This window comes from Zootoca vivipara, chromosome 6, assembly GCF_963506605.1.
Source record: "Zootoca vivipara chromosome 6, rZooViv1.1, whole genome shotgun sequence".
In the NCBI taxonomy this organism is placed as follows: Eukaryota; Metazoa; Chordata; class Lepidosauria; order Squamata; family Lacertidae; genus Zootoca; species Zootoca vivipara.
Window position 1 is genome coordinate 47326782 of NC_083281.1, and position 27722 is coordinate 47354503.

A 27722-nucleotide genomic window follows, 5' to 3' on the forward strand; every position below is an offset into this window, starting at 1 on the left:
GGCTCCAGCCAATTAGGCAGGACTTTGTAAAATCTGTTTTGGCAGCTTGTGAGCCTTGTAGACCTCAGGTTGGAGTGGAGGAGGATTTTCTGTCGTAGCATGAAAAGCTGGGTAGAGTTGAGACAATCCCTGCCCCCTTTGCGCCCATGGCAATGGGAAGACCAGCCTGGTCCTACCCAGTGACAGAGCAGCCTCAGAGAGCTTGCTCCTTTCCCACAACAACAACAAAAAAGTTCCAAATGCCTGTTGCTCTTTGGCAAAGGAAGAGCAAGCCATTTCGGCCCTATGTCACCAACCAGACGATGAAGAGCCAGTTGCATACTTGCACCACTTATATGTGAGGAAAGGAGCATGACCTGGATGTGGAGGCTTTCGTACAACTTACACTCTGTTTTCACAACGTTAGGCTGATCTCCCATGTTTCTCTTGCTTTCTTTTAGTTAGTAAGTCAAAGGGGAAAGCCTATTACTTTTTTATGTAAGCGGGCTTTGCGAAACAATATTCTTCTGAAAACAGTACCGTATATAAATATAATAAATCTATTTAGGTAGGGTTGCCATATTTCAAAAAGCAAAAACCAGGACACCCCAAAAGTTGAGCTTTTTTAAAATACAAAAACATGACAGCCCTAGAATCAGGTCATGATATAGGTTCTCTACCACAGAGGGGGGGGCATTTCTTTGTGATGCCCCCCAAAAAGTGCCATAGAAGTATCTGTTCTCCCTGCCCTGCCAAGACTGATCACACATCCAAGAGATTACATGATTTAATAAGTTTCTGCAACTATTCAATCATAATAATATATGTACATAGCTTCAATTATGCTACTATGTTACAAAGTATTGTGTACTATGTGTACCATTTCCCCACAACTTTTCAGTGACATTTACTAAAGGCAATAGATCAGATGTAGCTGGCTTTGGAGAGGAAGCATTCAAACATCTTCTGAGCTTGTCCAGGCTTATACTGTGGAACCATGTGACCAGCACCCTATATATAAGAGGGAAAGATGCTTTAGAAAAGAGCTGATAAAGCACATCTGAAATCATTTCCCCCTGCCTAAAATATTGTGAAGGATACTGAAAGCTTATATTGAGCAGAGCAAGAAGAGACAACATCTGTGTGAAGGAGAGAAAGCAACTTTTTGCCAGTGCTGTCTTGATAATGTGTGTGCAATGAATCACATATTGGCTGTGTTTTCACATAAACTGGGGTTAATGTTATTTAACAAACAAGCCATGTACTGTTTATTTAGAGCAGGTGTGGGAAACCGTGGCCCTCCAGTTGTTGCTGAACTACAACTCCCATCATCATTAGCCATGCTTGCTGCGACTGATGGGAGTGATGGTTCAGAAACAGCTGGCAAGCCAAAGGTTCCCCACACCTGCTTAGATCCTATTTTGTTTTCTAGCTACTCTTACGCCATGCCTTCCCAGCTTGAGGAGCATCTGGGGTCATGGCAGAGAGGTAGAGCATGTTAAATGTAAGAAGTGTTTGAAGTAAATACAATCTGGGGTAACAGGTAGGGAAGACAACCATAGTTAAGCAGGATTGTTAGGTTCATGCATAATGTTAAACCATAGTTAGAATAAGCCATGATTTTTAAGCCAATACCTAGCCATGGCTTCACATTGTCATTTATTGATAGAAAATAAACATGTGATATGTTTTCACATGTTCAGACAAACCACAGTTAGGCTAAACAAACCATAGCTTAATGTTACATGAGAACCAAGCCTTTGTTAAGGGGCCCAAGATTACACCTAACCCCTTTTAATAATGGGTCTCTCCAGCTAGAGAAGCCATTGCCCCCAATGTATTTTCTGTTGGCTGCTTATGCTCTAACTGACCAGCATTTTTAATGGGACACTGCACACACACACACACACACACACACACACACACACACGTCATAGGTGAGGGACTGGCTGCTTCTGTAGGGCACACGGAACAGGTGGCAGGTCCTGTTTAACTGTGTACTAAAATCATAGTTGTCGCTTGATGGGGAGGTGATATAGCAAGCAATAGCATTTCCCAGGCTAGAAGTACAGTAGTGTAAACTCAATCAAGCCATGAGTGCCAACCCCCCACACCATGTACTGGGGGCAACATTTTATTTGCTCTATCTCTGATTGGTAGTCAGTGCAGCAGTTTCCCCTAGGCTTTTCCTTAAAGGTTTATCCTGGGAGCAAAAAGCTTCATTTTTAAGGGCAGAAGATTCCCAAAGTAAAATTGTTACCCAGATCAGCACTTTTGCCTGCTAGGACCCATTTTGGCAAAGAAATAAAAGGTGCTTCCTCCACCTAGAACCTGAAGGAAAAGCTGGGAGAGTAGAAGTAGCAATCTTTTATAACCCAATGCTTTATATATTGGCTTTATTTACTGTTGGAAGAGGGGTTGACCTTTTTCTGTGGCTGTGTTGGGATGAAATCTGTAAAACAGTCACTGGGCCCATCACAAACCTCTATCTTGAGAGCCATGTCATGCTTAAAAAATAACCGAGCCCATATAATGTGCTTTCTAAAAAAGCTTTTTGACTCTGCTCCTGCTTTAAAGTATTGTCTGTTAATGTTGCTCTTCCTGTTTTTCTGTTATCCTGCTGTTTATAAACTTGTTATTTTGTGTTTTAATTATTAGCTTGTTGCTCATTTTTACTTGAAATCTGCTTTGAGTAACACTGTTATACAGGGGAGAAGCAGGGCATAAATTTTTAAATAATGAAAAGTATAATGCCCACTGGCTCCAATTAAATCACTGACCTTTACGGTGAGAAATGTGATCTTCTCATACTCCTTGAAAAATCCTGCAATCTGATCATTGAAATACCAGGGTTGGTAATCATTTAGCACCTGTGGAATTAATGAAAAAGAAGGTCACAAACTGGAAACGGACAGCAGACCCAATTTACTGTACATACTAGTCTATCACGGATGCTCCAAAAATGGCTCTTGGTAGACTTATTACTCCAGATCATGTTTTGCTAACTTTCTCTTCATCTCTGCCCATTCATTCTAACTTCTTTTCTAAATGACAGCTTGGTTATGTCTTTAACAACAACTGCACATCTGTCAGTGTTGGAAACCTGTGTCTAAAAGGGAGGATCACCTGTGTCTTTACACAAAAATTAAGGAGCAATAGGTTTTCAATACAGTCATACCTCAGGTTGCGAACATGATCCATGCGGGAGGCACGTTCGCAACCTGCAGCATTCGCAGCCTGAAGCGCCGCGTTTGCGCACATGCGTGACACGATTTGGCACTTTTGCGCATGCGCGTAACGTCATTTTGTGCTTCTGTGCATGCGCCGAAACCCGGAAGTAACCTGTTCCGGTACTCCTGGGTTCGACACAGTCCGCAACCCAAAAACGCGCAACCCGCAGCGTTTGTAACCCAAGGTATGACTGTACAGCACTTAAAATATGCAAAGTTCAAAGGAGTTACTTACAGTCTGATTTAAAGACTCAACAAACTTTTCAGCCCCCAAGAAGTTGCAGGCCATGTCCACGTCTCCATTATAAACCAACGCTCGTAGGTCCTGAGCCAGCAGATACTTGTAGAAGGGAGTCATGTCTCTGTACACCCTTTGGTAATGAGCGCTAACCTGTGGACTGCATGGAGAAGAGAAATGCATGGGGGTGGGTTTCCAAGGAGCTTGGGCCCCTCATCCCTTCTCCCCTTTGTTTCACCAGTAAGATCAACCAAGGGTGCCCTTTTGATTTTGTCACCAAGATGCAAATCCAAGCTGCCAAGAGCGTGCAAGTTGGGGTTCTCATTGACTGCCAACAGCCACAGAATTCCTTTCCTGCCCCTGCAGGCCTATCAGAATATGAGCATGAGCCAAGGCCGTCCACCACCAAGTGGTTTAAAGAGGAAATGAGGCTGAATATGCAAACCCATGTACTCTATGCCTTGCCCCAGAGGAAGAATAATAAAGAAGCTGGGGAGGAATAAATGTTCCCAACCTTAGCGGTCCACGACTGAGACAAATATCCTTTAAAATTTAAACCAGAGATGTCTGGAAGGCAGTTTGTTTTACAACTGTTTCAGAATTCTCATGCAATTGAGATCCAACTTATTAGTTCCAGCCCAAACCTCTTAATGCCCAGTAGTAGCAGTTAGTTGTTGTATTCATTGTCTCTTTTAAGGAAAACCACCTAAGCCTCAATAAGCCATTTTAATGGGAAATGGTGGTAAGCATCAGTACCTAGAATACAGAAAAATGCTCAACTGTGCTAGGTGTGAACGAATGTGAGGATTAGCCATGTGGGTGGAAAACCTTACCCTTGGAGAAGTTATTTCCGCAAATAAATTTTCTGAACATGTAATGTCACTTCTCAGTGAGACTGAAATACCCAAATAAATAATGATAAGGTTTTGCACACCCCTGCAAATGCCCAGAAAAAATACCACAGAGGACTATTGATGACTGCATGTCAGTAAGATGAACAAGGAGAAGAAAGGTCCATTTGTCACCTGAAAAAGTTCTACCAGATTACTCCCTATGCATGCAACCCCAACAGAGAAGTGGGGGAAAGATTTCTTCAATATCATAAAGGGCTTATGCCACATCTTGCAAGATGACTGTAACATGATTGTTGTTCTCCCAGGACTATCAGAATTGGAGATCTTGAAGAAGCAAGGTAGTCAGTACATCAATAAAATATTCAGTTCCCTTCACTTGATTTCATATTGTACATCATATTGTACATCAACGGTGTCTCCGAAAATTTTTACATATCACTTGGGAAGACAGGCAAAATAATATCAGTGTACTGGAAGAAGCAAAGATCACCAGTGTTGAAGCAATGATTCTTCAACATCAACTCTGTTGGACTGGTCATGTTGTGCAGATGCCTGATGATCGTCTTCCAAAGCAACTACTCTATTCCAAACTTAAAAATGGAAAGTGTAATGCTGGTGGTCAACAAAAGAGATTTAAAGACTGTCTCAAGGCAAATCTAAAAAAAATGTAGTATAAACACTGACAACTGGGAAACCCTGGCCTGCGGGCATTCCAGTTGGAGAACAGCCTTTATCAAAGGTGTCATGGGCTTTGAAGACACTCAATCTCAGGACGCAAGGGAGAAACGTGCTAAGAGGAAAGCATGCTTGGCAAATCCACACCATGATCAACTCCCGCCTGGAAACCAATGTCCCTACTGTGGAAGGACGTGCGGATCCAGAATTCACCTCCACAGTCACTTACGGACCCATTGTTAAAACCATGTTTATGGAAGACAATCTTACTCGGATACGAGTGATCGCCAAAGAAGAAGATTATATTGTACATCCATACAAAAATTGGAAGTATTTGGGACAGAATTATCTGGGAAAGGAGACTACCCTTGCAGATAATTCTGACATCACTTCCCCAGCTTCCAGGCTTAGGGCAAGAAAGTATGGGCAGAGTGAAACAGGTGCTTCATGTTAGAGGGTTGTCAAAACAAAGATGGGGAAGCTGTTTTTGTTGCGGTCTGCATTTTCATTTGATCTCAGTCCTAGTACATACCCATATGTTATCAAGCTCTGGCACCTGCAGTGCATCAGTTGTATACCAGCAGAGAAACACCACTTTTCCACAAAGCCTTGCCAGGCCACTGCCCTTCATTACCTTTCCATTACAAAACAACTTTTCCATGCTTCTGAAGGGCAGAAATATTTGATGGGAGTCACCTGCAGAGCTCCCAATCTGGGAGAGTGCTGGGGATGTGGAGAGCCTGCCGAACTTCATCCTGGTTCAGCCAAACATACATAGCGGTGGCATTTATACAATGTGGCACTCCTGGGATGGAGCCAATTTTCTGAAAGTGAAAGCAAGGAAAAGGCAAGATGAGGTTGGATACTTTTGGGGAAAGCTGGTACAAGATACCAGCACCTTGCTTTGCCAGACCTAAGCCTGATTCAGCAAGTGGCCCATAGTTAATTTATAAATGGATGAATCATGCCTTCCTAGCATAAACTTTTGGGAATAAAGTTTCCATACTGAATACTAATGCTTAATAAATTTTTTAAAAAAAGTTTGCTAAATTCACAGAATCGCTAGAGCCACATGAGTGATGTAAACAGTGGCAGAGCTTCATGCTCTGGCACCAGGGGCGAAGAGCAGGTGGGGGCGGGGCTGGTATGCGTCCCGGGGGCAGAGCGCACCACCTGCAAGGGCGTGGCACGCATTCTGGGGGTATGGTGCACCGCCTGCAGGGGCGTGGTGTGTGTTCTGGGGGCGGGGACCGCCGCCTGTGGGGGCGAGGCGCCCAACGCGGGTGGGGGAAAGCAGCCGCGATGGCACCCTACCGGGATCGCACTGCCGGGGGCGGCACACTCCCATCGCCCCCCTCTTCCCATGTCCCTGGATGTAAATGTGATGAAGATAGCCTAGCAACTCACTGGCACTGGAACATCAAACTGGTAGTGGTGGAAGAGGCTTGACAGATCAGCTTCATAACGCTCCTGGTAGTGTGCTCCTCCCCAGCATGATGCATAGAGGTTGTACATGTTGAGGCCAATTCCATAAAGAATTCCATACGCTTGTGATATCTTGAGGATGGGAACAGGGAAGAAGAGGATAGAAGAGTTAGCTACGCTCTGAGTTTATGTGTAGAAAGAGGAGAAAGGAAACAAATGTTTGACATTCGGTAATATTTATAGCCTTCGAGGGTCATCAGTTTATTTTTATGGGTTTATTATCAAATTTATATCTCACCCTTCTGCCCAAAGGAGCCCAGGGCAGCTAACAACAAAGCTATAAAACATATTCCAAAATCTTAAAAACAATTCCAATACAGATGCAGAGTGGGGTAAAGATAGCCTCTGAAAATACAACAGAGATTGCACCTGTGTAATATTCAAGGGGAGGGGATTCCAAAGGGTAGGTGCCCCAACACTAAGGACCTGATTACTACATTGTGCAGAACAGACCTCATTATAAGACGGTATCTTCAGGCAGCCCTCACCTACAGAGCACTGTGATCAACTGAATATATAAGGGGTATGATTATCAGGAATCCTAGTTCCAAGGTGTATAGGGATTTATGCACCAAAACTAGCACATTGAATTTAGCCTAGTAACTAATTAGCACCTATTGCAATTCTTTCAACGGTGTGGTAACATGTTGGCAATATCCTGCTCCAGTGAGCAAGTTGATCTGCTGCATTTTGCACCAGCTGCAGCTTCCAGTCCAACTTCAAGGGCAGCCTCGCATGGAGCAGACTGCAGTAATCCAGCCTGGAAGTTAGCTGTGCATGGATGACAGTGGACAGGCTATCCTGGACCTCAAAAAGCTGAAGCTGGAAAAAGGCACTCCTAGCCACTGAGGTCACCTAGGTCTCTAGTGACAAAGATGGGTCAGGAGCACCCCTAGAATACGATACTGTGATATAGAGCAATTCTGCTTACTCTGATTTAAACTCAGACAAGGTTAGAGTGAGATTGAGTTAAAGCAGTTGGCTGCTTTCTTTTTCTCAATACATGTCTCCAAATCAGCCCAGAAACTTGCTTGACTCCAACCCCTGCCTCACAGCTGCACAGGATGTGCCAGCAGAGAGGGAGAGCTCCTCAGCTATATGGTAAGTCTCAACAAAAGCCAAGCTTTTGTCCCACCCCTTTGAAAACATTGTTAAAGCCTGCTCGTTGGGATGGTTCTTGGCAGCCAAGGCATACCCAATTCATAGTGGGTTTATTCATCTATGTATTATTTTGGTGTGGAACCATTTGTTGCCCACCCAGTGCCATTACAGTTGAGAAATGTAAATTTATCTCAATATAGCTGTAAGATTCTGCTTGCTGGCAAGTGAAGACCTTGCTAGTCCAACAGGCCTTTGGGAACGAACCTATTGATTTTGGCGAAAGGTCTGGTGCTGTGTTTTGTTTTTGTTTTGTCTGTGTCTCTAATGAATCTTCTTATATTATTTTAATTATTGTCTTTTCTAAGTTGTTAGCTTGTTCTATTTTATCTGTATGGGAAACCTTGTGTCTCAGTCTGGGAAAAAGGCAGGATATCATCATCATCATCATATCCTCCTGATTTCGCACATCATCCCAGCTATTACTGCAAAAGTACTCAATGGGCATAGAGAAAGGTCCCATGAGGCTCAGGAGCATAGCTGTCAAGTTTTCCCTTTTCTCGCGAGGAAGCCTATTCAGCATAAGGGAATTTCCCTTAAAAAAGGGAGAACTTGACAGCTATGCTCAGGAGTTACATGGCGAAGTTGGTGGGTCAACAATTCCTAATCCCAGCCTAATGCTGTTCAGAGAATTTGATGTAGTAGGTGCTATGGGCACAAAATAGGGCAGAGACATTTCCAGAAGACTTTACTAAACCCATAATCTACCAGTTCAGGCCAAAACACATTATTGCATAACAATTAGAACATTCTAGTTTGTGGCCAGGTAGAAACTGAGTTTGTAAAGTGCACACTACATGAGTTAGTATCAAGGATTTTCAGTCCAGGCACTCACTGCTGTGATACAATCACTGTTCATGTTGCTGGAGAAGTTGCAAGTTCCTTCATCACAGCAGTTTTCGTTCAAGGAGGCCCACAAGCTGTAAGGCAGGAGAAAAGGAAGTAGAGTGTCAGGTAGAAGGAAGCTTATTCGTTTTTATTCAATCATTAAATTTGTATACCACCCTTCACTCAAAGATCACACACACTCCAGCTCCCCTGCCCAACAAAGGAGAACAGATACCGTAGTTCAAACAACGTTGACAGATATCTGTCCTGTGTTCCCTGGAGATGTCAACAACCTCCCTGACTATTCTGCCTAGTTTGTGCAAATTAAGCTTTTCTTTCTGTCCTCTCTTCAGTGGCGATAATTGCTAATTTTATTCACTGAAGGAAGGACAGGAAACATCGGCTTCCCCTTATTTAGCACACCTTTGACTCACTTGCCATCCAACCGCCTTGCTTGCCAGTTTATTGTTTCTGATGTACTCAGTGATACATGATAAAGGCAAGACACTACTACATCTCCACTCTCCTTTTTTCCTTCTGATTTGATCTGGCAAATGGAGAAGGCGGGGGCAATTCTTTTAGAGGCCAGATGTAAACTTGGAGCTACCAGTTATTGACTTGTATGGCGGGAGATAAACCTGTGGCTACTTGCTGACCCAACTCCCCTTGTCCTCTTCTGTACTCACTCATCTCCAAACAGTCCATGGTAGTAGGCAAATTCCATCAGTGTCTCATCATTGAGGAAATAGCTCAGCATGCCATTGCCAACCCCAAATCCCTGAGGAATCAGATAACAAACGATCATGCCAAGGAAGGAGGAGTTGTATGAAATTGGATGATGGGATAGTTAAGTTGAAAGGCTATAATTAGAACCAGGCCTGATGCCAGGTTTGAAGATAGCAGGCAGAGGAACAGTAGTGACTAGTGCCTCTTGAGATACAGCACAACTGGATGTGGGGCAATGGCACCGTACATTCAGAGGCAGCTACCAAGCAAGGCCTTCAAAGTGGATCCACCTCCCCACTTCTAGGCATGTCCTTTCCATGTGGCCTGGTTTGGATGTGAGAGGAGGCCTTCAGGGCTTGTTGTCATCAGGGCAAAATCTGTATTAGTGGCTGCTGCTTGTGGGTTGGCAGTGGTCACTCATGTGCCATTTGGCCTACATGGAATATCTTAGCTCTCCTGGTTTTCCAGTGACTCTGCTTCCTGTACCGCGATTGTGTTTACCTTCAGGTTAATGCCTGCTGATCCTTCCGCAATCTTGGCAGTGAGAGTGGGGACATAGATTCCACCATAACTTTCCCCAAAAACATAAAATTCGTTGTTTGCAAAGTCTGGGAATTTAGCAAAGAAACTCTGGAGAGCCTGGTAGTTGTCCTCAGCTACCTGAAGTAGGGAGAAATTTTGACCCACCACTTAGCTTTGGTGCAAATCATAGGACAGAGTTTGATGTGCATATCATGTGTGGCTGCATTAAGAAACACACTCCTGGCATTATCTTACCCCACCCCACCCCTCTGCTCCTCATCCGCCAGGAGAATATGACAGAAGTCTTGATTTGGCTCAGTGAACATCCAAATAAAGACTTATCCTACCTGTCGGGCAAATGGATTCTGTCCCAACAATACTTACAAACTTTGTAAGCTGATCTCTCACAGCCCAGGCAGCTGTGTAGGAAGTCTATATTGCCTCTGGATAGAACCATGCCATACATTTAAGGCACAGCCAATGCACATTTACAACACATGGCTCCCCCAAAGAATGCTGATAACTGTAGTTTCTGCAGTTCCCAGTGCCCTCAGCAAACTACAATTTCCGGGATTCTTTAGGGGAAGTCGTATGATTTAAATGTGCACTGGCTGTGTTTTAAATCCGTGACTGAGGTCCAGCTCAAAGGGCCTTCAGGCAGTTCCCTCATTTTGAAAAAGTAAAGTTACAGGGAGCCAGGACGAGGGCCTTTTTGGTAGTGGCACCCACCCAGTGGAACACTCTCTCATTAGATGTCAAAGATATAAACTATTATATGACCTTCTGTAGACATCTGAAGCCAGCCCTGTAGTGGGAAGCTTTTAATGTCTGATGTATCATGTGTTCTTTTATGCTCTGTTGGAAGCTGCCCAGAGTGACTGGGGCAACCCAGTCAGTTGGGTGGAGTACAAATTAATTATGATGATGTATGGTGTGGTTCTGCCCTATATTACTGCCACAGGACTGACAACCTTCCCCCATCAGCTGCTACCATCACCATTCCATCGATTGCCCCACCCACCACTGCTATGTGACACCCCCCGCCCCTGGTTTGTTTACTAGGCCAGGAACAAACAGCAAGTTACCTACCTGGCTGTCATTGATAGGGCTGTCCTCTGTGGCATAGGAATAGCCAACTCCAGCCGGAGATTCCATGTAAAGCACGTTGGCTACCTTGTTCCAGCTGTTGGGGTTCAGGTAGAGTGTTGCATCGTCATTCAGCTACACAAAACCACAAGGCAGACAAAGAGGGATGTGATGTATTTGCAGCATGCTGTTCACTAAATCTTCCATATCAATTGCCTCCAAGCACAGTCTCAGATTCCCAGTCCTTGAGAAATCAGGCATCTGTGAGTTGGTCTGGGCATTATTGCAGGATTGCCATACATCCAGATTCTCCCAGACACATACAGAATACTGCAGTTGGCAGCAGTGTCCAGGCAGAAATCGGGCAAATGTCCGGGGAAATCCCCAAAAGCTCAACAACTTTGGGCAAATCTAAAACGGCACAGAGCCCCTTTGCACCTGGCTCTGGTGATCTCATACTAAGTATGTTGCCTCTGCACTTTTCCCTCCTGACAGAATGATCCCAGGCAGCCTCCACAACTTTGAGATGAGATCAAGAGCTTCAGGCCCCAACTGCCTGATCCACAACCCCTTCCTTGTCCCATGTTTCTCTCCTTTCCCATCAGCATACAGAGCGGCCACAGACTTACATGGAAAGGTCCATTCTCAGCCAGGAGGCCTTCCATGGAACTACAGCCAGGTCCCCCATTTAGCCAGAGCACCACGGGGTCAGTCGCTGGGTTGCCCTGAGACTCCACAAACCTGTCAGGATGGAAAGGGAGAGAGCAAACACCCTGATAAATATGTCTGGAGGACGCCCAAAGAATGGAGACCCGAGGAAGATACCCGATGCAGTAGCAGACTTTGGGCTCTCAAATTTAAGCGGCGCCCTGTGTGACGCTAATATTTGGTGCAACCTCGCCTCTTATGCTTTGTTCTACAGCATTGTTTTGGTGAACCCTGCAGTGTGGCACCCAGTGTGACTGCTCTGGTTGTGCAACCCTAAAACTGCCTCTGCCTGATGTTACAAAAGTCTTACAGCTAAGCATGCCTGTGCTGAGTGAGGGGCTGCATTGGGAACATGGAAGGAGAAACAGGGGCATCATCATTGGGGTGTAAATAAATGTTGTGTTAGCTGGTGGGACTAGTGGGGCAGAAGGCAGACAGGCTAACGGTAGGCAGAGAGAGGTGGAGCCACAGCCAGCAACAGGCAGAGCCAGAAAATTTTGTCTCCATCCTCCTCCCAAGTGAGTTCTACAAGATCAGCCCTGAGACTGAGGAAGAGGAAGGTGGCCGGCAGGGCCACTCCCTGGGCCCTTTGTAAATCATATGACAAGCAGTTGTGACATGGCTAAGGTTGGTGGGGCTGTGCCTCATTTACGCTTGTGAACCAGCCCTCACTGAATCAACATTTTCCTCCATGCAGCTGCCCTATGGGCAGGAATCCAGGAGAGAGGCTGGCAAGGAACTACATACTACAACATCCAACATGGCGGCCTGCTCCTACTGGACCTGCCTCCCCCCTGCCCCCACCCCTCTGCAGGGCCATGGATCACCACCAGAAATGAAACAGCTTCTGTTTTGATAATGTTCTTATTGTTATTGCACTTTGACTTTATTTGTAAGCTGCCTTGGGGGGAATTTGTGCATGTAAAGGGAAGACACAAATTATTATAATTAATCAATCTAACTAACTTTACAAGCAACCAACTTATTCTCACACTGCTCCACACAGCTAGTTCCAGGGCAGTAAAGAAGCATAAGCGTTTCTGTAAGCTGCGGCTCATCCAGAACATCTTGGCAAAGGCAATTTCAACAAACGGTTAGCAAGAGCATAAAGACATCAGAAGAGCCTGCTGGATCACACCCAAGGGGGTCCATCTAGTCCAGCATCCTGCTCTCATGGGGGCAAACCAGATGCCCAAAAGGGAAACCTGCAGGCAAGACACAAGTGTGCTTTGCCCTCCTGCAGTTTCCACCAACTGGCATTCAGAAGCGTTGCTGCCGCCAATGGTGGAAGTCCATGAAGCAACTGTTCCCTGGTAGTTAGCAATGTGTCTAGCCAGGATTAGCTTTTTAGCTATTAATGAGCAATTGGAAGTATGCATAGGTTAGCCAGCACATACCCAAAGCAACGAACAGTTCAATGAAGAGGAGACATGAATATTAACTCAATATTTCTCTCTGTCTCTCTGCTTACCAGTAATGGAAGTATTGGCCAGATCCTGCCTGGAGATAGCCGGACCATTGCTGGAAGGCTGGCATCTCAGACAGTCCTGGAAGGGAAGTGATGAGATCCGGAGAGGCATCTGTCCCTGAGCAGAGGCCATAGGAGACACTGAAAACAACGCACAACCTGAACAAGAGGCGCATGGTGCTGTTTTGGCACAGGTTGCCATAGAGTGGTGGAGTTGCAGGGCACCTTATATCATGCTCAGCCCGTGTCCACTGATAACAAGCCAACAGCATAATATTGTTTATTGATCACTAGAGATAATGGGAAGGCGGGCAGTGTGGCTTACTGTACCAGCAAAACACAAGCCAGGCTTCTTTGGAAGGAAATGTCATTTGAAATGTCACCTTCACCTTATTAGCCTAACAATACTTCAGATTAGATTTGGCTAAGTCTCTGGCTTCAAGGTAAATTATGACCAATCTTTTCCAAGCATTGGTACTGATACGGTTAAGTGAAACTTCCTTAATGGAATCTCTCAAAATCCAAGAAGCAGAAATATCTAGGCATCAACATCTCTGAAAACACAAAATCTGATAATTGTTATATCACATTTTCCATGACATCAATACTTCCAAACCTCTACTTTTATCCTGGTTTGACAGAATAGTGGCTGCTAAAAATCCTTGGATTAACTTTCTTTTTCAAACCTAGGTCTCCCAGACATTTTTTTTTGGGGGGGGGGATGGATAACCAACTAAGGATAACAAACTATTTCATTTGGACAGGTAAGAAAAGCTTAGAGGTAGCAATAATACTGTAAGCTGTTGCCCAGTGACAAAAAAAGGAGAGTGATGTATGAACTCCCCAATTTGAAACTTTTCTTTGATGAAGTGTATCAACAACCACCACTGATTCACTTACATAAATACTCAGATCTTTACTGGATCAATAGGGATAGACTGAATTATAGAATAATGAATTGCCTCTGGTTCAAGGAGCCTTAAAAATCAGCACTTAATTCAGAATTGGTAATTAGCCATTTAAAAGCTGAGTCCAGCGCCTCTATTATGTCAGTGCTGTTATATCCCAACTTCACAATTGTCTTAGCTAAAACCTGATACATCACCTGGAAAAGTAAGGGTGCAAGACACTTGGGTGATCTCATCTGGTGGAAGCTGGTATATCACATCTCTAGCAGAATAAAAAAATTCCTTCAGTAGCACCTTAAAGACCAACTAAGTTTATATTTTGGTATGAGCTTTCGTGTGCATGCACACTTCTTCAGATACACTAGAAACAGAAGTGTCAGACCCTATATATATACAGAGGGTGGTGGGGGTGGGTGGGAATGGGACTTAAGTAGCAGACTTAAGTAACAAGTTTGAAAAATTAGGTAGTTTCATTCATAACCCAGCTGAATTTCACTTCTCCACCAGGAGTTAGGCTTTTCCAAAATATAAGGTACCCTTTCAGTTATGTGGAGCACATATGTGGACCAGCTTCTGACTGTATGAAGAGACCCCATTGAATAGTGTGGTCTTCGTGGTGGTCCAGGCTGATCTCCCTGATATGCATTGGCTCAATCCCACATGCTAACCATCTCCTAAGTGTGTATGTGTGGGCCAGCTCACAGGCTGGGTCCAGAGTTTCTAAAGTGCAAAACGTATCTTCTCAAAGTCATGGAAACTTGCCCTCCTGGCCCGGCATGCCCTCTTCTACTGATGTGGTGGATGCTGCAGATTGTGGCTGCCTTCTCCGGCTTGTTCCATCAAGCTGTGCCGGAAATATTTATATTTGAGGGTGGACTAGAAGTTCTGGATGCCTGGAATCATGGTGTGCAAGCTTGAGATGGGCTGAAGATGAACAGTCTGGTTCCCTCTCTCAGTAAGATGTTGCCCAGGCTAAGAGCTTAAATTCAGTCAGGAGTGCCAGGCTGGCTTACCTGATGCCACTAGTTTGTCCAGGCCAGAGAAATGATGGGCTATGGCACAAACACCCCACTTGGAAGGAACCATCTGTAATTCACTCCTCTGAGAACCCACTTCACTGAGGTGTCAATGGTGAATCCACAAATTTACCCATTCAAGCCTGGCAGATGTTGGAAGGCACACAGATGGGGTTGCCCCTTATTGAACACAGGGTAGGTGCTTTGGGCTGACAGGTCATCTGGTTTTCTACCCAGTCATATTCATTTCTTTCCAGATCCATCAATTTGGGAAACTGAATGCCATCTATCAAGTTATCTAATCCTTTGAAGGTCTTGTGTACCTCTCAATCCCTTCAAGCAAGTTCACCTGGATGAAACTGAGGAACCCCTTCTCAGGTGGAAGTGAGACTCAGCAACACCAGCTCTTAATCAGCCCCACTTTTCACCTTTGGAATTTCCCCCCTCAGTGTGAGGTGGAACAAATAATAAAATACAGTAAGATAAAAAGAGCAGTGACCCACACAAGTTCTAAGTAGGTTTTTCAAGGTTGCTGCCTCCTTTTTCCCAGGCAAAATATTTTCTATTGACTCAGCATATTTCCTGCCCTTGCAAAAGCTTGTTGCCAGTGCAGTTTGAGGCCAAGCAGCAGTCCCTTCTTAGACACCAAAAAGGGTGGCACCAAACAAGACACAAGTGAGGAATGCAGCTGTAGTGAGAGACAGGTGGTTTCTTGATGCAAATTATACAAATCTCACCACAGTGCATTTAAAGGACAGGGTCCTTTGTGGGAGGAGGATATAAAAATATATAAAAATACGAGATGGGGGAGCTGCCTCCCCCACTCAAAGCCATTCACAAAAACTATTCCATGCACACCTCCAAACAAAGGTGACTCTGTTGGTTCAAACTCTGTACATGGCACTAAACCAAAGTCATATACATAATAATGTTTATTTATCTGGGGCGTGGCAGCTCACTGGTATCCCCAATCTAGACATTGATAAGAAATCACCAGGAACAACTTAAAATCTAGGATGCAGGAAGAGAAAAATACCGCTATCGGCTTATGTCTACACCACTGTAGTTGACACTGGCTGAGGATTTGCAATCCAAAACATCTGGAGGGCACCTGGTTGCGGAGCCTGAGAGGCCTGCTCCAGCTCTCACATTTTAGCAGCATTTCTGCTGGTGACTTTGACTGGTTTTATTTTTCTTTGTACTGACTTTCTAAACAGTGGTTCTTGTGATCATGACCCACAGAGCTCTATGCAGAAAGGCGGAACATAAGCAGATACGAAGCTAAAGGGCCTGCAGCAAAGGGTCTGGTTATGTATATGAATATGTTTTGCAAGCATTAATCAAATGCAATTTGTTTCATAAAGATTAGATAAACAGAACTTGAAAGGCAATGTTACCCTGCATGGATGGCCCACACCAGTTTCCCTAGTGCTGTCTTCTCTCTGTCTCCTCTTGTCAGATCTTGGAGAGGGGCAAAACTATTTTGTTCCAACTATGTTGCATCACTCAATGAGCGAAAGAGAAGCTGGGAGGGGTTGCTCAATAGCTGGCAGTTTGGCAAAGAGATGGTTCCTGCAAGGAAGAAGGTGAAGGTGGGTAAGGGAGTTTCGGGCTTCTCTGTCCCCCTCTGCAGGAGAACCAAGCTATAAGCCACCTAGAACTGGATCTGCATTAATGGACAGGAATCAAAGCACAAAGCAACCCAGAAGTTGGAATTTTCCTTTTTAATTCTTATTTCCATGGTGACATTGCCCCATTAAAACCCAAACCTTACCACCACCCACCCTGGCACACAAGATTTGAAATGGTGGCTGGGGGGGGGTTCACATCTCCCCCCCCAAAAAAAATCTTCAAAATTAATATATAATTGACATTGAGAGAGAGCCTGGACTTTAGCCCCATCTGCCAGGACATAAGAGACCTTCAAAAAATCTGCTTTGTAAACATCAGAACATGCTACAAAATGGCACATTGCAACCAACAGATACGAATGGGGTCCTGCAACAGAAGGTGTGGCCCCGAGATGTTGCTGTACTAACAGAGCTCCCATCATCATCCCCGACACTTGGGCCTGGCTGGTTGCACAGGCTGATGAGAGCATCTGGGGGGGGTGGCTACAGGTTCCCCACACCCGGTAAACCTGTGCTACAGCCCCAGAATCTGGCATCGACTTAATCAAATGAAAACATAAAAGGAAATAGGTCTCTGACAACTGAGAACCAAATGAATATAGTGGGTTAAAACATGATTGGATTGGAGCAGAGATACCGCCCAGCAAAGGAATAGAGGTTGTTCATGTGGCATCTGAATCTGGCGAATCTCACCAGAAAGGAGGGGAAGGAAGAAGTCAGGTGACAGGAAGGAAGGACCTGTGTGAATCTGATGCCAAGGAAATGCCCTCGAATGTAGTCAAATATTCCCTTTTCCAACGTATGTGTATCTAAAACTCGAGGATCTTTTCTGTCAGCTTTCATTTTCAAATATAAAAAGTATAAGGACAGCAACAATATAAAAACAAATAACTTCCACAATAAGCACCAAGTCCACAGGCCAGCCTTTACCAACAGGGTGCCTACCAAATGTTTCAGGTGGAAACTCCCATCAGTCCCAACATCATACGGCCGTACCAGCTGGGGCTGATGGGAGTTGTCATCCAAACCAGTCTGAGGTCACCAGGCTGGGGAAGGCTGCCTTAAAGTAATTAAGCTGTAGTTCGCACTGTGCAGTCATGTCATTAACAACCACATGACCTTTGCTACATCACTGGTCATGATACAAAGATGAGCCCCCCGGGCACATGAATTTAGAGCAGAAGTTGTGTAGTGAATGGCCTGGGTCCTCTTACATAAGTGTGTGTTCAGAGTGTGAAGCTGCATGCACAGCAAGTGGCCCTGTGGGGTCTTGACTGGTCTATCAAGAAGAAAGTGGGAAAGAAGATGGAAATCAAAGTCTCGGAAGAGGCTCCCAACAAAACAAAACAAAACAGGAGTAGCACAATCACTAGGGAGAGAGTGGAGGGAACGGTTGCCTCCTGCTGACATGAGACATCCCCAAAAATTGGAATTCAAGAATCCAGAGGAGGAAAGGCACACTCCGAGGGCAGTTGTAGGGAATCACTTCTTGAGATCCATAAAGATAGCATTGGTAGTTGTCTGTCCAAAGATAAACGCTCCAAGGATAACCATGAAGACGCCGTAGCTCACCATCGCCCACCAGCTATGGATAAAAGAGGGGAGATTGGCATTAAGCATGCATGATTCCATAACCACTGACCCCACATGGATGAACTGGGCAAGAGGAGGCAGCAAAGAAGAAGCACAGCTCTTACCCGGCTGGTCTGGCCTCTTGTAATTCAGAGAGCTTGGTGTGGATGAGGCAGAGTCCTGGCAAGGAAGGAGCAGAGGAAAACAGTGAAGGCGAAAAGCGGCAGAAGGAAACACAAAGGTATTTTTTTTTGCAGCCATCTAGCTCTCAGAAGCAGGTGGGGATGCAGGTGGTGCTGTGGGTTAAACCACAGAGCCTAGGGCTTGCCGATCAGAAGGTCAGCGGTTCGAATCCCCACAATGGGGTGAGCTCCCGTTGCTCGGTCCCAGCTCCTGCCAACCTAGCAGTTCGAAAGCACGTCAAAAGTGCAAGTAGATAAACAGGTACCGCTATACAGTGGGAAGGTAAACGGTGTTTCCGTGTGCTGCTCTGGTTCGCCAGAAGCGGCTTTGTCATGTTGACCACATGACTTGGAAGCTGTACACCGGCTCCCTTGGCCAATAATGCGAGATGAGAGCCGCAACGCCAGAGCCGGTCACGACTGGACCTAATGGTCAGGGGTCCCTTTACCTTTACCTAGCTCTCAGAATGATGAACAGTTCTAACAAAGCCAGTGTTACGTTCAACGGTTTTGAGCAATATCAGGTTCTTGTTGGTGTGCAAAGGAAGTATGTCTTGAACTCTTTAGTGAAAGAAGATCCAGCACTGAGGTGGCTGCAGAAAAGTCACCGTGCAGAAGAAAGTTGGTTGTGTGGACTAACAATAAATTGCTAATTTATCCAAAGGAAGTGGGTGTGGGAAGAGTGGCAACTCAGGCTGAACTTATAGAGAAAGAGAATTCTGGCTAGGGGAATATTCTGGCCTGTCCAGAGCAGGTACCCGTGAGGTGAGGTGAGGCAAGCTGGTAGTAAAGACCACCAAATAAAGTTCCAAGGGAGCCATCTGCTTTGCTAAAAGCAGAAGTGAACGGAGGTCTTCTGAGTACCTCTGTCCGATTTAGCCCTCCTAAGCGAGACTCCCCAGCCTGAGGGCAAGTGCTTCTCTGCCTCTCTGTAGCCTTCTGCCTGAAAGGCTCCCCCTGCCATTGGGCAGGGACCCTGGAGTGGGGGCACCTTGACTCCTCAGGCAAATCAAGCTGGGGGAGGCACCTCCATGGGTCCCTGCTCACAGCCTCAGGTTCATATCCCCCCACCAAAAGCAGAGTAAGAGCCCCCCCATTACACTTGGGGGGGGAAACTACCTGGGAAAACAAAGATGAAGCAGGCAGCTAGGCCCCCAATGAGAGAGATGACTTTGCCAATGTCAGGAATGAACAAGGCCAGGAGGAGGGTGAGGAGGAACCAGCTGACCGTCTGCAAGAGGCGCCTCCTCCTCTCCCGCACGATGTCTTCTTCAACCGCCTCCCCCTTGTAGCGCAGCCAGAGGCCTTCCAGCACAGCCCTGGGCAGGAAGCCAAGACAAAAGGAGGAGTTAGGGGTTGCCCTCTGCCACTGCAACACCCCCTGCAAGGACTGCACAGCAGCAGGAGAGGCTTGCACCAGCCAGTCCCACCAACCCCTCCCGCTCCACGCTCACCGGCCACAGAAATGCAGGATTGGGTAGGAAGTGAGAACGCAGACGATGATGAAAACCCGGGCAATGGCAACTGGGATGTCGTTGGAGGGGTAGGACATGAGCACATCCTGCTCCACACTGGACCCAAACGTCAAGTATCCACAGACTCCTGGCAGGAAACAGGAGGAGGAAGAAGAGGAGAAGAAGAAGATGAAGAAAGAAGAAGGTGGTTCACAATGACCCAGAGCCAACCACCAGCCACTTCCCATCCCATGAGGGAATAGGGATCAGGGATCAGTCTCCCTTTTGTGGCTCAGAAGAGGAGATTGAGCGCTTCCTCTTTTTCATCCTGCCTACCTGTGCCCGTGTAGACAAAAAGAGCGATGACCATGGCTGCTGTCACAACGGCCCCCCATGGCTTCACCTCTGGTCGCTTCATGCTGTGGAAGACAGGCACGCTACTGACGTGGCACTGCCAGGGAGAAGAGGAATAGGAAAGGGTTGTTAGGTGTGGAAGAGCATCTCCACCCCCATTGTTCAGACTGGACACTGAGATCCAGCGCCGAGGGCCTTCTGGCGGTTCCCTCACTGCGAGAAGCAAAGCTACAGGGAACCAGGCAGAGGACCTTCTCGGTAGTGGCACCCACCCTGTGGAACACCCTCGCATCAGAGGTCAGAGAGATAAACAACTACCTGACATTTAGAAAATACCTAAAGGAAGCCCTGTTTAGGGAAGTTTTTAGTCTGTGATATTTTAATGTATTTTGATGTGTGTTGGAAGCTGCCCAGAGTGGCGGGGGAGACCCGGCCAGATGGGTGGGGTATAAATAATATATTATTATTATTATTATTATTATTATTATTATTATTATTATGAGAATGCTCACGCAGAAGTCATCAACTTGACAGGAGATCCTTCTCCCAGACTTGTTCTTTGGGCTAGTGCAGTTTTTCCACACATACGTTTTCACAGCTGGAGACCAAAGAGCTAGTTAACAAATTCAGCAAAAAATAGCCTTCACCAACCTGGTGCCATGAACATCTGGAGGGAGGATGCTATAACAGGGCCTTTGATTTTCCCTTAAGACGGTTGAAGGGTAAGAATCACCTCTGCCTCATTCCAGGACCCAAGTAACTCACATAATCCCATTTTAAATGTTTTCTGAACCAAATTCCATCATAACTTTTCCTAGGACAGCTGTATTATTATTCTACAGTAATCCATTTCCCCTTATCCCTCATCTGTCAAGAGTAGGGAGCGCAGGCTCCTTATGAGCACTTCAAAAGCTTTTATCTGTCTGTTCACACCTTATTCAACCTTTCTTGCAAGAGGTTGAGGCTAGTGTACTTAGGATATCACATCCCACTTATAAAAACCGGACAGAAAAAGACAAGGCTACATACCACAAACACCATATGAATGAAAACACTACAATTACATCCAAGATAAAAATGAATTAAACTTGAAACAAAGGTCAGGGTTTAGATTATTCTGTCTCTCTTCCCATCCCATTACACCCCCAGTGTCTCCAAATAGAGATGAGAAAGACCCCTGAATGAAACCCCAGAGAGACCCTGCCAGTCTGGAGGGCGCCAAACTAGCATAGAAAATATTGAGTTGGGTGGTTCACTGTGCTTTTACTTGGTACAATTATTGTTACTAATTAAATTTGTATGCTGCGCTTCATCTGATCACAGGGCAGCTCACAAAATAAAAATAACAAGATGAGAACACAAAATATATACTAAAACAAATACCAAGAGCTGTTCCCTCCCCCAAACACACTTAAAAGGCCATAGAATGTTTAATCAGCCAAAGGCCTGGTTATAGAGACACAGAGAGAGGTGGACTTTTTTGCCCTCAATGTGCCCACACCCACCTGGGGCCTTCAGACAAGCCTCACCTGGAAGCCAAAGCAAATGGTGGGCATGGCATTGAAGACAGACATCCAAGAGGAGGGGCTGCGGAGAGGAACGCACACGTTAGTTCAGGATGTGGTTCAGCAAATGTCTACCATCAGCATTTACTCAGAATTGAAAAATCCCTGCGGGGAGTAACATGTCAAGAACTGATTGGAAGGATCTAGTTTTAACTCAAGACAGTCAAAATTAATGCAGGAGAGGCACTTCCAATGAATCTACCTTAAGATGCACATCTCTATTTTCACAGGCAATGCCTAAACGGGAACCCTTCCACTCGCGAACGCAGCCTTTCTAAATCTGATGTCTTCAAGATGTTTTGGACTACAACTCCCATCAGCCCTAGCTAGCCCAGTCACTGAAATCCAAATATATAGAAGGCATCGGGTTGGGAAAGGATGGGTTAATGCATCCTTCTTCCCCCTACAGTGAGAATTACCCTCTTCCTTTCAGGTGTCCCCCACTGCTGCAAGCCGTCAAGTCCTGAGCAGGGGAGAACTGGATGGGTCCCCAGCATAAGGATGGCCAAAGGTCAGAGGAATGGGATGTGCCTCTCGGCAGCTTATAGAGAGTGCAGATACAGTGCCCACCTCAGAAATTAAAAGCTTTTTTACATTGATAGTTAAAAGCTAACTGGCGACTCTCGATTGGGTAGTCTAGTAATTAAATGGTCAGGCCTCTCCACTGCCTTACTGCAGAAAACAAAGAATGGAAGGGAGGCAACTCAAGAAGGCTCTACTTCTTTCTGAAGGAGCATCACTCCCACGTACCTTGTTGTAATTTCCTCTGGGATGTTCTCATCAGGCCAAATATATTTGATAATTATGATGGCTGTGACATACCAGGTCCCGACAACACTCAAGCAGCTGTGAGGAAGAGAGAGGTGGGACAGGTGATGGAGCTGCTGCCGCTGTTGCTATCTCTTTCCAAGGATCATCTTGAGATGCCAACACCCACCTTTTGCATCTAGACCTGCCCTTGACAGAGCAGTTCAATGGCACCTAGTCTTTCACTCAAGCAAAACATCCTGGCAGGCAATACAGAGGCATGGCCTCTTTGCCACCCTCACACTTTCGTCTCATGCAGACCCTGGTTGGCAGCAGTGGCTGGGGAGCATTTGCCAAGAGATGTGCCAGCTGAGAACTGGCCTGTGCTTACCTGGCGTATTTCTGGAAGCCGATCTCCTTCGGCACTGAGAGGGGAAGAATGAACATGAAGGCTGTGATGCTGATGGTGAATTTGCGGTCTGTGTACCAGTGGCCGCTATCTGCCCCCGTGGAGTCCTTCATCAGTGCTGCAATTACTAGATAAAGAGAGACTGCAATCATCCTCTGGGCCCAATCCACCAGGCAGAGGGAAGTCAAAGCTCAAAGGTCAGTGCACAGTTACACTTGCCAAGAAACTCACAGGCAGGAGTCTGAGGCAGCTGATGCCCAACTATTCAATGTATCTTTGTGGCAATATAGTGTGACTGTTCTGGGTGGGTATTAGCCATAAAGTTCAGTTGGTGGCCTGGGTGCAAGCCATCCTCCCTCAGCCTTGCTCACCACACAGAGCGGTTGTGAGGGCAAAATGCTGTAATGAATCAAAGTGTTCTGTATATTGAAAAACAGCATAGGCAGTTATTCTATATAGCCCAGGCATCCCCAAACTGCGGCCCTCCAGATGTTTTGGCCTACAACTCCCATGATCCCTAGCTAACAGGACCAGTGGTCAGGGATGATGGGAATTGTAGTCCAAAACATCTGGAGGGCCGAAGTTTGGGGGTGCCTGATATAGCCCCTCAGGCTGTAATTCCTCTGAAGGCTACAGAGTATGCCCTCCACAAAGGAAACAGGACCTCCTCTTGTGGCATAATTCTCTGTGAGTTTCCTAGTGTGGAAAGAACCTTTGGCTGCCCAGATGTTACTGAACTACAACTCTTTATCATCACCCCTGGCCATTGGCTACAGGGGCTGATGGGAGTTGGAGTTCAGCAACATCTGGAGGGCCACAGGTTCCCACACCTGACCTACAGAAAAAGTAAATGAGGAGCTGCCGCCATGGTGGAAGAAGCCAGAGCCAAAAACAGGCAGTTGGAAGCTCTAGAAGATACCCCAATGGAGCTCAATCAAGCCTTGTCTTCCCCATCAGATTTCAAAATGAAATGAATTTTGACAAAGAGGGAAGGGCATAAAAGCCCAAACACTGTGGGAGCCTGGACAATGTTCCCTTGGTACTCCTGGAGCCTGTGGCTAGAGAGACAGAAAGGCCCCCACCCCAAACAGGCCTCCTCCTTTCCCAGCAATACTCACTCTTGTCCTGCTGATCTCCAATGATGATGAGGAAGGCAATGCAGGTGCCAAAGGTGTAGACAGCAATGGCCACCTCACACAGCACCCCGGTGACTTTGCCACACACGGCCCACACCACCTCCTGGTAGGTGCGCTCATTGCTAGCCTGGGAGCAGTAGGCCAGGATGACCAGGCCGCCAATGATGAAAACCAGCATGCACTGCAGCAGAAAAGGGAAGAGTGGCACCATGAGATGAGTGTCAGGCACCAATGGGCAAACTGAAAACAATAAAAAGCTCTGGGCATATTTTTTTTTACTCATTTCCTGTCTTGCTTTCCTGCTCCATACATAGTTTAATTTATTCTAGCTTGCCAACCTGGCTTTCCAGCCAGCACTGGTGTTATGATGCTAGGGCTGATGTAAGATGCAGTCCAAAGCATCTGGAGGGCACCTACTTGGGGAAGGCTACATTGACCCCATGACAAATTTTTGGACATTCTATAGCTGCAAGTTTATTTTTAAAAATACTTTTAAGAGCATAAGAAGAACCTGCTGGATCAGGCCAAGGGGAGCCCATCTGGTCCAGCATCCTGTTCTCACCTGCAAGTAGAACCCAAGCACAAGAGCACTCTCCCCACCCGTGGTTTCCAGATATAGAAGCATTACTCCCTCCAACACTGGAGGCACAGCATAGCTATTGTTCCTAGCAGCCACTGAAAGCCTTCTCCGTGAATTTGCCCAATTCTCTTTTAAAGCCATCCAAACTGGTGACCGTCACAAGACCCTCACAGCTGCCCACATCAAGCTGTGCTCCAGCCAGGCCAAGTGAGAAAGAGCACCAGCACACTGCACATTCCCAAATGGATCCCACATGTTTTTCCTCATCCCCACACCCTCCCTGCTTTCACCATCTGCAGCGTGATTCCTGCAGCCACTCCGCCTGCCATGCTGAAGGCTGCTGGGAAGTTCAGGAGGCCGGCACCCAGGGCTGCGTTCACAACAATGAAGACAGCGCCCAGCTTTGAGGTCGCAGCAGGTCCTCGCTCCTCGTTGCTCTTGGGTCCCGTCTCCACATTGGGGCTCTGCAGCAGCCGGGCCCTCTCGCCAGCATCCGCACTCCATTCCCAGTCACCATATTCGGTGTTGATCCCCAAGGGGCCTTCAGACATCTCCTCCGCTGGAAAGGGCCACTCAGTGGCAGGCTAATCTGTATCCAACGAACCACCCTTTGCATTCCCCCACCCCCCGAGAAGCACCAAGTGTTATCCTGACAGACATGGATGTGTGGCATATAGAAGAGACATGTCTGAGCTCAGAATAATGTCACAAGCAGGGCTGCTCACAGTTTGGTGGGGTCATGTGGCCCTAGAAGAAACCAAAGGAAAGTGTCAGCTCTGTGCAGATGGAAAGGAAATACAGGCCCCTGCTCACAGAAAACCTCAATACCCAAGCAGGAGGGGAACATTTAAGAACTCGTTTCTGGGCCTCGTGATTTTTAAAGCATGCAGCAACTGCTAAGAGCTCAGAATCCAAAGTGGTGACGTACGAAGCCATTCCCGCTCAGTACTATCTTCACAAAGATTCAAAATTTGGCCCTATCATACCTGTGGCCCGGTTCCTAAGACACCAAAATCCAAGTGCTCAGCACCCAAGGATTCATTTGCAATGGCTAAAACAAAAAAAACTGAAGAGGTCTTCCGTTACTGCTTATCCTCTTTTGTGGGCTGCTAGAGAAACCAGCTACATAAGCACTTCCCTCTACAACTCAGCAAAAAAGCTGTTTTGCTCATGCTGGGCAAAGTTTAGAATTGGATTTTTGAAAAAAAAAAAACAACCAAAAAAACCACAGGGTGGGGCTGAAAGATTTCTCAACTGGTGAAAAAAATCAGTTTTTCTTCTCCCAAGCCCCATAATTTCTATTGCATAATCCACTGCAGCAGTAAAACTATTTTTATTTTATTTTTCTCACATCACCCCCACTACATCACCTAGTTTAGTCCCCAACTCCTCAATCTGCTATACAGAAGGGTGGTGGGTTTTTTTTTTTTTGGTTTTTTTTTTTGGAAATCAGCAAGGGGAATTGCGATCTCTGAGGAGCAGGAGTAATTTGTTCTGTTTAAATTTAAACCCCCCTTCCCCCCAAGATTAACAAACTAGCGTAGGTTACAGAAAAATCTTCCATCATTATACAATATTCTAGATAAGAACCACAATTAAAGAAATCCAAGTAACTTGGATATTGATAATTATTTAATCACACCACTTCAATATTTTTTTAAAATTAAGTGATTTATATTTTTATAAAAAGCATATTTAAAAAAAATTACAGGACAAAAACAAGGAGTGGTTCAAATGGGATGCTACAAATAAATAAATAAATGGTAGGATCTTCACCCATTTCTCTACAACCTGCAGCAGTTATCCTGGCTGATACTTTAAGATTCGAACTATGACTTTTGAATATGTTTCTGTAGCCAATTCCACATTTCATTTGAAACAGTAATGCTCAGATCCACCTCCCTTTGACCTATAAACAATTCACAATACATTAGATTTATTATTCATAATTAGAAGTTCAGATTCTGATATTTCTCTTTGAAAGGATGTGTGTGAAAGTGGGCATGTTTGTTCATCCAATTCTTCCTCTGACTTTATGGTACTGTATTGTAACCTCTCCTTCAGTTACCTGGGGTACTGGACAACACATTTTAATTTTCATTTCTTCATTTCACTTCTTCACAGTAAGAAACTGTTTAAGCAATCCCATGAGGAATACCACAAACATTATTTTAATGAATTAATCCCCCTTACCCCTTTACCTCTCTTGCTCTGCCAGCAAGTTTTAAATGGAAAATTATGAGTGTCAGATGTTTCCTCCTATTATTTCTGGCAGATAACAGACACAAATCTGAGCAGAAAAGCTTCAGAGCCAACACTGACAGGCCAGTGACTAGGCTTGGTGGGAGCCATGGATTCAAAATATTATACACCTAGGCATATGGCAGCGAAACTCAAGGGAAGAGAAAAAATATCCACAAAGTTCTCCCTAAGGGATTCAAGGCAGCGTCCTCCCCTCCTTTTAATTCTCACAACAGCCCTGTAGGGCAAGCAATGCTAAGAGATGGCACCAGAGCCAAGGTCGCTCAGCGAGTTTCAGAGCGCACAGAAGGCGCCTCTCCCTGACTCACCCACAGCAGGGAGAGGCGAATGCTAGACAGGGAGCCGGCAGGCCATTGTAAGCTGTGGGCTTAATGATCTCGGGGCTGGGGAGGAGACACACCGCAACCCCTTTAGCTGCTCAGCCCATTCAAATCGTCGCTGGCCGGCTCACTCCAGCGGGCTGAGGAGCCGGAGCTTCTACTCTACTCCAAAGTGGATGATGGAGGGGATCCCGCCCCCCGCGGAATGGCCCCGCGGCCACCCCCATAGGTGCGCTTGCCGCTACCGCAGCGGCGGCCCCTTCGTCTCCCTGGCAAGCTAGCTTTCTGTTTGCAAGGAAGGGCGCCTTCAGCCCGGGTTGGGGGCGAGGAAGGCTCGCCAGGAGCGGCCCTGCAGCTTCCTTGCCTGCCGCAAACCCGCTTACCCACCTCCTTCCACACCGGCTGCTCAGCTGACGAGAATCACGTGGCTGCAGCAGCGGCGGCGGCGACAGCGCCCTCCCCTGGGCGCGCGGAATGCTGGGAGTCGTAGTTCTTGAGGTCTAACCGCGCCCCTTTAGGCCTCACTGCCTGGGCAAAAGGCCGAGTCAGTCCACTATATTCGCCGGAATCGCCGCTGACTCGCAGCAGCGGCTCTCCGGGGTTTCAGGAAGACAAAGTCATTTTACAAC

At 46.1% G+C, this 27722-nt stretch overlaps 2 protein-coding genes across 5 annotated transcripts; both read right to left on the reverse strand.

Moving 5' to 3' along the window:
- Positions 1–770: 770 nt before the first annotated feature.
- Positions 771–14271, reverse strand: LOC118086888 (lysosomal protective protein). The gene is made up of 11 exons (XM_060275914.1): positions 12961–14271; positions 11411–11522; positions 10781–10916; positions 9675–9829; positions 9134–9225; positions 8455–8539; positions 6384–6533; positions 5673–5800; positions 3445–3607; positions 2760–2849; positions 771–990 (listed from the first exon to the last, which is right to left on the reverse strand). Exons 1-11 carry the CDS (start codon positions 13227–13229, stop codon positions 904–906), a joined length of 1467 nt encoding a protein of 488 aa, XP_060131897.1. The 5' UTR covers positions 13230–14271; the 3' UTR covers positions 771–903.
- Positions 14272–17744: 3473 nt separating this feature from the next.
- Positions 17745–27504, reverse strand: SLC38A7 (solute carrier family 38 member 7). 4 transcript variants are annotated; one of them, XM_035118931.2, is made up of 11 exons: positions 27481–27504; positions 24802–25258; positions 23914–24112; positions 22778–22922; positions 22390–22485; positions 21604–21661; positions 20057–20171; positions 19721–19868; positions 19386–19585; positions 18210–18264; positions 17745–18097 (listed from the first exon to the last, which is right to left on the reverse strand). In XM_035118931.2, the coding sequence occupies exons 2-11, from the start codon at positions 25060–25062 to the stop codon at positions 17995–17997; spliced, it is 1380 nt and encodes a 459-aa protein (XP_034974822.2). In that variant the 5' UTR covers positions 25063–25258; positions 27481–27504; the 3' UTR covers positions 17745–17994. The 4 variants fall into 4 exon arrangements, with proteins under 4 accessions (XP_034974822.2, XP_034974827.2, XP_034974823.2 ...); XM_035118936.2 differs by lacking the exon at positions 27481–27504 and adding an exon at positions 27082–27472; XM_035118932.2 differs by lacking the exon at positions 27481–27504 and adding an exon at positions 26580–27071.
- Positions 27505–27722: the final 218 nt, after the last annotated feature.